This window comes from Melanotaenia boesemani, chromosome 15, assembly GCF_017639745.1.
Source record: "Melanotaenia boesemani isolate fMelBoe1 chromosome 15, fMelBoe1.pri, whole genome shotgun sequence".
NCBI classification, from domain to species: domain Eukaryota; kingdom Metazoa; phylum Chordata; class Actinopteri; order Atheriniformes; family Melanotaeniidae; genus Melanotaenia; species Melanotaenia boesemani.
This window is the reverse complement of record NC_055696.1, coordinates 145103-156425: the sequence shown is the minus strand read 5'-3', so window position 1 is coordinate 156425 and position 11323 is coordinate 145103. Positions and strand designations below refer to the sequence as shown.

General features: G+C 45.8%; 1 protein-coding gene across 7 annotated transcripts in view; it reads right to left on the bottom strand.

Moving 5' to 3' along the window:
• Positions 1-258: 258 nt before the first annotated feature.
• Positions 259-11323, bottom strand: part of arhgap32b (Rho GTPase activating protein 32b) — a 141052-nt gene continuing 129987 nt past the window's right edge. For 6 of the 7 annotated variants that reach the window (XM_042007847.1, XM_042007849.1, XM_042007848.1 and 3 more), the window contains 10 exons: positions 9282-9426; positions 8729-8811; positions 8356-8463; positions 7957-8102; positions 7673-7874; positions 6849-6994; positions 6684-6758; positions 5749-6570; positions 4852-5519; positions 259-4182 (listed from right to left, as the gene is read on the bottom strand). In XM_042007847.1, coding sequence (XP_041863781.1) covers positions 2008-4182; positions 4852-5519; positions 5749-6570; positions 6684-6758; positions 6849-6994; positions 7673-7874; positions 7957-8102; positions 8356-8463; positions 8729-8811; positions 9282-9426 — 4570 coding nt within the window. In that variant the 3' untranslated portion in view covers positions 259-2007. The remainder of the gene's footprint in view (positions 4183-4851; positions 5520-5748; positions 6571-6683; positions 6759-6848; positions 6995-7672; positions 7875-7956; positions 8103-8355; positions 8464-8728; positions 8812-9281; positions 9427-11323) is intronic. The other variant, XM_042007851.1, reaches the window with a different exon arrangement.

The following is an 11323-nucleotide window of genomic DNA, read 5'->3' as shown; positions in this document are numbered from 1 at the left end:
GCTCATGTTTGAAGTCTGGAAACTGAGTAAATGTCACTGAGGTCTTTAGAGCTGCTGAACGCGAACCAGCAGTTTTTCCCGGTCTGACCTTTCCTCCAGACCTTTTAGCGGTGCTGCCAGAGACCACAGAGAGGGTCTCTAAAGGTCAAAATTGTTACAACAGTCATCTGGCTGTAACAGCGTGGTGAAGGGTGGCGTAGAATTCACCTGCTTGCTTTCCTGACTGGCTGATAAGAACATGCAGTCTGGGAGAGGAAGGATGTTTCAGCACTTTATTTTCTCAAAGCAGCAGTTTGGGACCACATCACCCCACAGTGATGTCAGAAAAGACTGGAGACACACTGGGAAAGAGATCTTTGATTCAAAGTATCTTCTAATGATCATCAAGACAAACACAGTTCTGTGTTTCCTTCTCGTGTTTCTATTTAACCAACGATCCCACCGAGCTAAAGCAGAGGTATATCAGAAACGTCATGCATATCAACATATCAAAAGTCAGGATTTTTTATGTATTCCTGAAGAGTTTTATTAATTTCATATCTGACTTTAGACACCTCTAGTTTGGGGAAAGTGTTTTCACATTCAAGTACACAGTGCCTTAGTTCAACACCCCATCTGAGAAGGTAGAGGCTTTAGATAAGGCAAAAGGAGCAAAACCTGCAAGCGATATAGAAATCAAAGTTACAGAGTACAACCTGGATTTAGACATGTTTTAATTAAACTGTAATCCATCCATTATGCTGAGCCCGAAGGGTCTGTAGTGTAATACTACATGAATGTACTATAATCTATTTCCAGCATGACAAACTGACCCCAGGTATCCTTTTAATAAAAAGAAAAATACCTTCATCGTTGTTGTAAATTATAAAAAACTAAAATAAACCCAAGCGAAAAAAAACGCCGCCATCAAACCAAAACTGTCAAAAATCCTTTAAGCCGATTTGTGCATGACAACGATGAGGACGACACATAACCATAAACAAGATGTGGTCTCCGGGAACAAAATTTAAGGCTCGTCACAGAGAAGTTGTGTTTTCCTCTTCCAACAAAGCAGCGGCAACATGTTCATCATGTTGTTTGAGAAGACATAACTTTCAGCTCCATTTAATTAGTCCAGTTTTTTAAAAGTACCACATCTTAAAAAAGGAAATAAACCTTTAGACTTCGGAAGCTACAACATTCACTCACCTTCACATCTTCATCCCATATGTGCAAGAGCTGTGCCAAGTCTTTGGTCCCTCTTCCAACGAAGAACAGACAAGTACCAAAACATTCCTTTACAAGTCACTGAAATCTGTTTTTAACAAATTTACCTAAAAATGGCACAGTCACAGAGAAAATAAGACATTGATAACCACTACATGAACTCAAAGAACCCATCGCAGCTTCAAATTAAATCTGCCATTCGTCAACGCAAACGACGACACACTGAACCGCCTCGTGTTAACGGGAGGGTCCCACGACTTAAATACGCCCTCCGTCTTTAACTTGTGCTCTAACACCCAGAAAGAATGCAACAGGATAAAGAAGTACACAGAACTGTTCTGTAGGAGAGAGCATGCATTTCTAAAATGCAAACCTTAGTCCCAAGTTGGTGTTCATGTTCAGCGCCACAGCTAAAAAAAAAAAAAAAAACACAAAAAATACAACTAAAAATCCCTTATTACTAGTGATTCTATCTGTATACACATATATATAGTATGTATATGTATATATATATTTTACATTTGTAGTTCCTGTGAAAAGTACCTCACGTCTTTCTCATCATATGCATTTATAATTGGCTACTGTCTCAATCAATCACATGGTCTCATGGACAATAATTTCAGGTACATTCAGGACTTTCTGTAAAAAGTTTTACAATATTCTTTACAATTCATTAAAAATACAGAAAAGCACAACTATGGATGTAACAGTCCACTGTCCTGCAGAGGCTGCTCAACCATAGCTCAGTTTCTTCTTCTACACAGCGAGAGATCATTTTTTGCCACTTCCTGCTCAAATGCTTCATTCTGTACAGATTTCTGCCTCTGGCCTCTGCAGCTCAGTCTGGATGAAAGCTCCCTGGCCCAGAGCTGTGGAGTACGCTCTGTTGCTGTGGCTCGCCGAGAAACCCGGAGCTGGGAAAGTCCCAGAGCCCCCGTGTTTTTGAACAGTGGCTTGAGGCTGAGGTACAGGGTGGTAATCATCCAAGTTGTCATAGTGGGACTGTACAGATTTAGTGCAGAGTTTCTGACAGGCGTAGTCTCTGTCCAGGTCTGGTTTGCTCTGGCTGTAGTGCTGCTCCTCTCGGATGCTGTGTGATCGCTCTGGTTTGGAGCGGCCAAGTTGCTCCCTGGGAGCTGAAGGCTGGTCGTCTGTATTGTGATAACTTGGTTTTACTTTCATCTGGAGGTGGTCCGAGTCGGGGCACTCGTAACGGGGTTGGATGTTCCTTTTGTTTGGATAATCCTGCCGGTGTTTGGACCTGCTGGCGTCCTCTCCAGACTCATACTTGGCCTCGTGTCGGCCACTCTCCTGCTGATGGGAGAGGCCGTGACTCAGAGTGGTAGGAAGCGAGTGGGAAGATTGGCATTTCTTAGAAATGCTCTGCTTGGAAAGCACATCCGACTTATCACCCATTCCACTGCCGTGGACATGCTTATCAGTCTCCATGTACATGAGGACGTCAGGGTCTGACACCTTGTGTCTGGGGAGGTAGCGCCCGTCCTTGCTCTCGGCTGCTAAAAGCACAGCTTTACCTGGGTCAGATTTACTCCGCAGGTGCAGCGTCTCATATCCTGATATATCTGCTGGTGTGAACAAGCCCACGTTGTCATACTGAGAGAGGACGGGGCCCCTAATCTTCAGTCGGGCCCTGCTCTCCCTGCGGATGGAGTGCATGCAGAGCTTTTCTGCTTCTTCTGGATCCCAGGCGAGGTAAGCAGCAGCTTCCTTACTCCCATGACTCAGGGGCACATCCCTGCTGACGAAGCTATGCTCCTTTCCAGGGGGAAGAATGTGGCGGGCGAGGTAGTGGTACCCAGTCGCCTTTCCACCCGGCCGCCCAGCAACAGCTGCAGCATCTCGGCCGCTGTAGGAGTGGAAGTGTCGGACCCGGATTGTCCCGTAAGGGTCTATGTCGTAGTACGGTGCTTCTAGAGGGCCTGAACCAGAGTATGGACTGTAGCGATACTGGACCCGTCCATTCTCAAAGTAAGGCTGCAGTTGAGTGACGTGGTAGTCGGTTTGTGAGGACTGCTGCGGGGGCTGCTGGTAGGATTTGCACTGATACACGGGTCGGTGGTAGAAGAACATGTCATCGTCTGGGGGAACTTCAGTCCTTTGAATGGGCACTGAGCGAATGGTGGAGGGAACATGGAGAGAGTGCACTCTGCGGATGGTGGGATAACCGTGGGGTCTGTCATGGCTGTAACTTGGATGCCCTGGTCCCGGAGACACATACACACGGGGGTTTCCTCTCAACTTCATGGAGTGGTGGTAGGACCTGTGGCCTAAAGTGCTGTATCTGTTATCAACTCGAGCACTGTAAGGTATCTGAGGCTCAGACTTGGACACGTAAGAGTGTGGGGTGATGCTTTCTGGTCTGTAATGGTGGGGAATGGTCTGCGGGCCCAGAGGACCAGGCCTCTGGTGGTAATAAGCTGCTCCTGGAGGTTCAATTAAAACTGGCTCTCCTTTAGCGTGGTAAAGGTAAGCTGGCTGGTGTGTGGAAGATTTACGAGGAGAAAGAGGTTGAGGAGAAAGAGCTTCCCCGAGATGGCCGGCTTCATCCAGGATGTGGTAGGAAGCTTCGCTTTGGCTAATCGCTGCTGCTGCCAGTTTGCTCTCCATGGTGCGGATGGGAGGCGCTGGAGGTTTGGGTCCGTAGGAGTCATGTTTTGCAGACTGTGTATAGGGCTGCACTGGCTTGATGGCCTCCCAAGGCTTCTCCACAGGCTCAGCAGAGGTGGGTGCTACTCTTGCGCTGGCCTTTGAGAGATGGGCCTGGGAATGGACATGTGTCTGGGGCTGCGTGGGAGGTGGCAACTGCTGGTGAGGCTGAATCTCGGCTTGGTTTTGCTGCTGAGTTTGGTGTTGGGGCAGCGAGACCGCCGGCTTTTTGGGTCTCTGAGTTGTCAGAGGAGGCTGCTCTGAGGGTTTTGGAAGGACTGGAGGTGGTGTGGTGGTATCAGCTTTGATCTGAGAAAATAAAGACATGTTACAGGTTAGCTAGGCTAATACACACCTCTGCTACATTCTGACCAGTCTAACCAGTCTGGTTTGGTTATTAAACTGGGGGGACTTGGAGGGAGGGGGACTATTCTACCAGGAGCTATAAAAGCTGTTTTTCAGCTTTGTATTATTTGTGGGATTGCTGCAAAGAGCAAACCTACTTACTTACTGTTTCTGCTACTGTATGCAAGTATAAAGTTATTCAAACCTCCAAACAACCAACTCAACTTAATGGTGGACAGGTTTGTTTATTTTTATTGAACAGCTTAAAATTTTTATCATTTTAAAAAAACAGATTAATTGGGATGAGGAGTTTTAGAGCACAGTTCATATATACATACGTACATAACACCCACATTTTCCACATCTAATTCTCATTGTAACTTTAAACTCAAAGAACTTGGAGCTCATCCTCTACATGACAGAACACCACCCTATCGCCCCATAGATTCCAGTACATACTTGGAGGAGATTTTTCAGAGAAAAGTAAAAGTCAAACATAAACGTAACCCTCGGCTGAGAACATCTGAGTACTTGTTAAAGGCTCTGTGGTCTGGAGCAACATTGAAGTGCATCTCTTTTCCTAGCTGTTACTGGATCGTTCTCACACATCATATTTGTCTTGATGACATTTACCTCTGGGAAAGGTTGCGGTAAGACTTGACTGTCTCTGCAGCTGCCGCTGTGGGTGGTGGCTGGAGTGGCACTGGATGAGCTGGTATGAACTGGGACCTGTCCTGGGACAGTCTTCTGCCTTTCTGGACTCTTCCTGGTTGGAGAAGTCAGGCTTGTTGAACTGGGAAGTGGGGTGCTCTTGTAAAGTGGAGAGCGTGGTGGGGTAGAATCCGTGTCTTGCCGAGCTCCAGACAGAGTTGTAGAGGAATTGGCTCCGTCTGATGGCTCTGTATTTGTGCTGGGTTTCTCTGGTAGCTGTGGTTTGCCTGGAGGACTGGGAGTGGATGGATAAGATGAGGCGGTGGTGACGGTGGCAGCAGTGCTGTTTGGAGGTGGAGATTTTCTCCCCACTCCCTCCTCAGTGACAGTCTGAAAATGTGGGACTGGCGGATGAACCGAGTCCTCAAAGTTAGAGGTCACCGGTTGCTGCAGAGGGGGGTACACCAGGGTTGGAGACTCGGAGGACTGAGACTGAACAGAGACTTGCTGGGCGGACTCAGCCAGGGCCAGGGCCAGCATGCGGGCAGCATTTTTAGGAGGTGGAGGGGGAGGAGGGGCAGAAGTAAGAGCTGTGGAGCTGAGGGAACGAGGGGGGAGGTCCTTTGAAGAGCCTGGAGTTAGATAGTTTCCTATTGGGAACAGAAAAACATGAGGGATGTGAGGTGAACAGTAAGACAGCAGTGGGTGAGGAGAGAGGCTGGATTTAAGGTGCTTCAGAGAAGGAGAGGTCAGCAGTTAAGCTCGGTGCTTTGGCAAGACAAGAAAAGAATTATTTAAGATTAAACTTGCCAAAAATATTCAATCACCTTGATATAATGAAACGGGTTGAGTTAAAGAAGTTTACTCTCTAGTTCTTACCTCGGCTGTCTTGGCTGCTGGCGGCTGCCGCCTGCTGTACGCCGTCCTCTCCGCTCAGGTCTTTACTGTCCACAGAGTCAAACGCTGCCAGCTTCAAGTTCAGCTCCATTTGAAAAGCTTCACTTAGTGACGGCTCGGCTGCCCTCAGCAGCACGCTGCCCATCAGGGGAGGCGAGTCTTTGGGTCTTAAAGGGGGAGACAGTGGCTGCGGAGAGGCAGCCTGTCTGGCTGTGTTCTTGTCAGGCATCTCCAGAGAGAGAAGCTCTGAAGTGGCAAACGGTGTCAAACTGGTGGCCTTTCCACATTTAATAGGTGAGACAGCCTGTGTGGGTTTATCAGTGTAAGAATAAGAAGTGGCCAGTTTTTTGCTTTCTGGCTTCTCTCTCTCACCCAGGCTGAAGTCTGCTGACAACAAGCTGCCGAGCAAGGCAGCAGAGATGAGGTCAGAGCTGTTGGGCTTGCCACGGATGCTGCCAGAGCTTCTCTTTAACGTGGAGCCCTCTGCCCCAGCTGGCGAGTCATCTACGGAGAAGGTGTAGGAGGTGTCTGGGACGCTGCACTGGAAAGACATGGGGTCAAAGTCTAAGGAAGCCATGCCGATGTCTGGCGGGCTGAGGTCAACGTCTTCGCCTGCCGAGCGGGGAGGTGAGATGAGAGCGGGCACACAGATGGGCCCGTCGTCTGCGTCGCTGTCCTCTGTGGCATCCAGGTTATCGTAGGAGTTGCAGTGCTGCCGGCTGTCCAGCAGCTCACCGTTGAAGGAGGCTGATAGGGCGTCGCTGCTGGAGCGCGGCCGCCGGGGACGGTACAGCTTGGACTCTCCTGAAGGAGCAAAACAACCCAATCAGAAATAACAGCTTTGGTGGAAGGGTACGAGAGGAAATGAATAACTGTGCTGACATAATAAACCAATACATGCAAATACAAATTATCACCTTCAACTTTGTGTAGGGAGCTCAGCGACTCTTCACTCTTGGCTGACCTTAATGTTGCTGTATCTCCTCGGCCTCCTGAAATACAACACAAACCAGTCACGTCCTCCTGATTAAGCTTCTGTAACTAAATGACTCGGCTGATTCGGTTATGAGGTGAGGACTCACCAGCCAGAGCCATGGCCTTCAGCTCACTGGGTTCACTGGGGTTACGCTGCAGCTTGCGTTTGGACAGGGAGGATGACTTTCCCAGATTGAAGAAAGAACGCCAACTACCCACAGGAGACTTCTTGGATTTAATTGGAGGTCTTTTCCTGTGATTAAAAATGATTATGGATAAGAAAATATTTAGAAAGTTTGTGTCATTAAGCTGAGAAATCCTCATTACAGAATAGGCCAAATAATGATTTAATCCACTTTGGAGTCGTTTATTTAAACAGCACAAAATCAGATAAACAGTGAAACTTTCAAGTGGTGGGAAAATGCGTCCAGCAGAGGGAGACAGAGCTCAAATCTTTATTCAGCAACATCAACACACTGTAAACATCTAAACAAGAATATATTTTAGGCCCTTTAAATATATTCTTGAAAAACATCTTCACTTCATTCCAGACATAGACCCTAACCCTCATTATTTTTCAGAGAGACATATAATTTTGTCACTTTTTGATCTTTGGCTGCTGCTGATTGGACATTAGCGTCAATTTAAGCTCTCTGATTGGTGGAAAGTTTGATAGAAATTAGCATCATCATAATTTCCAGGTCAGTACAGAGGTAACACCGTAGTGATAGCGTTCTTTTCTTATGGCAAAAATCTGATTATCATGTTATCATTGATCACTCGTTGTGGATTTACCATATAGCCTCAGAATAAACACCACCTTAAGGGTCAACTATCAACCCCACAGAGTTACTCACTACCCTTCCTGAGGCATTGCTGACGATGCTCGGGGTTGTTTTAAGGGTTAAATAACAAAGACAAGTGAACCAACCTTTCGGTGGGAAACTCGATGACAGTGTGAAACTTGCCCTGCAAGGCAGCCGGACCTTCGCCCACCTCGATGTACTTGCTGTCTTCAGTGACAGGAGAGTTGATCTGAGCCTGCGTTCTGGCCTGGGCTTCCTCCAGAGTCAGAAGTTTTGTGGAGGGTGAGGAAACCAGCAGGGACTTGGGCCGAGACAAAGAGTTGTGCCCTGGAGATGTGGCAGCAAGGCCGTTAATGGCAGAGAACACATTTATTTAGCTGGTGGTGTGTGTGCAGCCGTCTGGGCGTACCTGCGCCCTCTCTTATTAGGGAGCTGAGTTTGGAGCTGAAAAGCACATCGACATGGTTGAGGATGAACTCCACCACCACAGACTGGATTCGTACTTCCATGAAAGCTGCTGTACCGCTGAAACATGCAGATTCAATCTGTTTGGACCTGATGTGACAAGAGACAAAAGACAGGAATAGAATAAATGTTTAAATACTGAGAGCCAAATTATTCCCCAAATTTATTTAACAAAAAGCTGCATAAAGCCTTCAATAACTCATTTAAAACAGAAAAGAATTGAGATATCTGCTATAAAATTGTGGAGGTCCCTTTAAATCCACAGCCAGCTTAGAAAACCTTTGTATATTCTTACAATGTGAAACATATAAAGAACGTCCTACAGAGCAGGATGGCAGCTCACCTCAGCAGGTTTGGTGCCCAGACGATAGCCAGGTTCTTACTGTGCATGTTGGTGATGTAGCTGAACGCTGCCAGGCGGGAAAGGTGCCTCATGAGGAACTCCAGGGTCCTAGAATGAAATGAGATGCCTTTAGACATGTGCTGAGTAGAAATACTACTTCAAACTGTCTGTGTGTTACTTTGTGCTCACATCCCTCTGGAATAACTTGGAAATTTGCCATTATAAGTCTATACAAAGGATGAAAACTTCAGCTAGAAGCTGTTAAATGATTGCACTGAGTGCAGAGTAACATCACATGGGGCCTCAGCTGTAACACAAGCGAGCTGGCAGTTCCTCGCTCTGCCAGCGGGGGGCAGTGTCCCCACACACTGACCTGTAATGCGGCGGAGGAAGCTGCTGGATGACATCATGGATTTTGATAAGTCGTTCTTCGTCGGTTGCCGCTGATACGGCCTCCTTCAAAGTGAAACAAAGCCAGAAATTGGGGGTAAAATCAACAATGACTTAACATTAAACTCAGCGTAGTGACACTGTTGATGCTACATGGTGCATCGGTCTGACATCACCAAGCCCCCTCCTCTCCCCTGCTGCCATAACAACAAGAAAACATTCACTTCCCCCCAAGGCATGGCTTCGCTGAGGCTGGAGAAGGTTTCTATTCCAAGTCAAAGCGGTTTGCTGCATTTGTAATGACAGGGTGTGTCAAACACAATGCTTTTATTTTTGTGGTTTATAACAGCAAGATGAATTTTAGGAATTCCTATCAGATAAATCAGAAGAATTTTTATCATCAACTTATAAAAATCAGACTAAAAGTTAAAGAAGTGTCAGGCACGGCCAAACTCACTTAAAGAATGTTTAGTGTTACTGTTAAAACCCACAAAGCTGCCGTTATGATGCTGGGTGGTGGTGTGTGAGAGGCTTACAGAGAATTTCTCATAGAGCTGGTAGGTGAGCAGGGGGTTGGGCAGCTCCCTGAAGTAGAGCTTACAAAGCGAGCCAACACAGTGGATGTCCTGGATGTAAACATCTTTGGTCAGGTCGGGGATCTGCTCTGAGTCAAACTCGTGCCTGATGAAGGAGAAACCAGACGAACATGAACAGACCCAGAAAGGTCCAACGAGGCTTCTTTAACACTCTGATGCATGAATTGTTAAAAGAATAAATATTTTTCACATACATATATTACAGACATGTAAAATGATGATTTTCTTCCATTTTAATCTTGTTTGGCTTTTTATTTATTTTCAGCTGTTCTATGAAAACATTTTAAACTATTGTCATGTTTATATATCGACTCTGTTTTAACAGCTTTACCATTTTCTCTTCCTGTTACATATATGAAAATTTCAAATAGATTTATTTATTCTATACATGTCTGGAACATTCACTATACCCAATAATCATCCATCCTCAGCCGTGCATTTACTAGCAAACAGACTGTAGTTCGTGCATGAAAGGGTTAAACTGAAATGCCTCAAAAACACGCGATCTCAAAGTGGGAGATCTGTAAACACCAGAGGAATTCCTCGTGCTGTCAGTGGCTTTCTGTTTCAGAGAAAAGGAAAAGAAACGGATTCTTCCGGACACACAAGCAGAAAGGCATCAACTGGATCAAAGTTCATTTAAAAAAACATGTAAAAAAGGCAGGAAGCATTTCGCTCGGCTTGAACTGCAGGAATATTTCAGGCACATTTTAAGGCCCAGTCCTGAATCCGTCCTGTCCCAGGAGGAAGGGGGTAGAGTCAGGCTATGTTCACACTGCAGGGCTTAATGCTCACCTTCGGTTTTTTTCTGTGGTTCTTCACATTATAATTCAATGTTTATCAGACTCCAGTCTGAACAATCGACAGGCCTGAAGTTCTCGAACCGAAGACGTGACGTCACGTGCAGCATGTGAAGATGGATGCTACACATCAGCTTGTGGATCGATTTCAGCTTTCATATTATTAAATATTGCTTCCTCTGCTCACACGTGATCTTGCCACATCCCGCCTTCTCCGGCGAAGAGTCGGAGGAAATGTCACGTGACCTTTCCGACTGATGTCACTTTGAAAAACGTCACATTTGGTGACATGGAAGTGATCTGCAGACTTTTACCTGCAGTGTGAAAGTAGCCTCAATAAGCCTGACGCTTCAATGGGCGTACTCAAGTACCTGGACTTACTGCAATATTTAGGTGTAGTTAATCAGCGTATGTACTACAGAGAAAAATATAAAGTTTCTACAAGTCGTTCTGTTCTCTGAGATTTGGCAACACCCATCATGAGCCAGTCCATAGTTTTCCTTCCACACTTTCCTGTAACTTTTAAAGCAGCCTTAAGAAACGGCTCCTCCGGCTTTCTGAGGGCCTTCCTAAGATTCCCTTTGGACTTTGGCTGCATTTTTTTTTAAAGTCTAGCGGAAAGATGAACAGTCCACCGAGCCAGGACCTCAACATTACTGAAGCAGTGTGGAATCTTCTGGACAGAGAGCAGAACAACATGCAGCCACCGTTCAAAGAAGAGCTTCAGAAAGTCCTTCAAGAAGCCTGGAGAATTACTCCTGAAGAAAATGTGTCCAAATGGGTTCCAACTATTGAAGGATGAAGCTGTTCAGAATTTAAATACTTACCTTAAATACTGTATTTTCACTTATGTTTCCACAGATCTATTATTTTTATTTTTCTTGACAATATATAAAGAAATACAGGGTGGCTCAAGCTTCAGTAAAAAGCTGTAATAATCCAGTAATAGTACAATAATGTATAAAGATCAACCATCAGCGGCATCACAGCAGAATAAAAACGGATTCTTAATACAACACATACATTAGTTTATAAGAAATAGCTGCTGTAAAGCTTTGATTCTCACAGCCGGAGTATTAACCTGGTATGTCGGCATTCTGTGAAAACATCTGCTGTTCATCTTTCTTTCACAGATGCATCTGTCTGACAGCGTTCATGTTATCATGTTTTGGACGAGGGCCA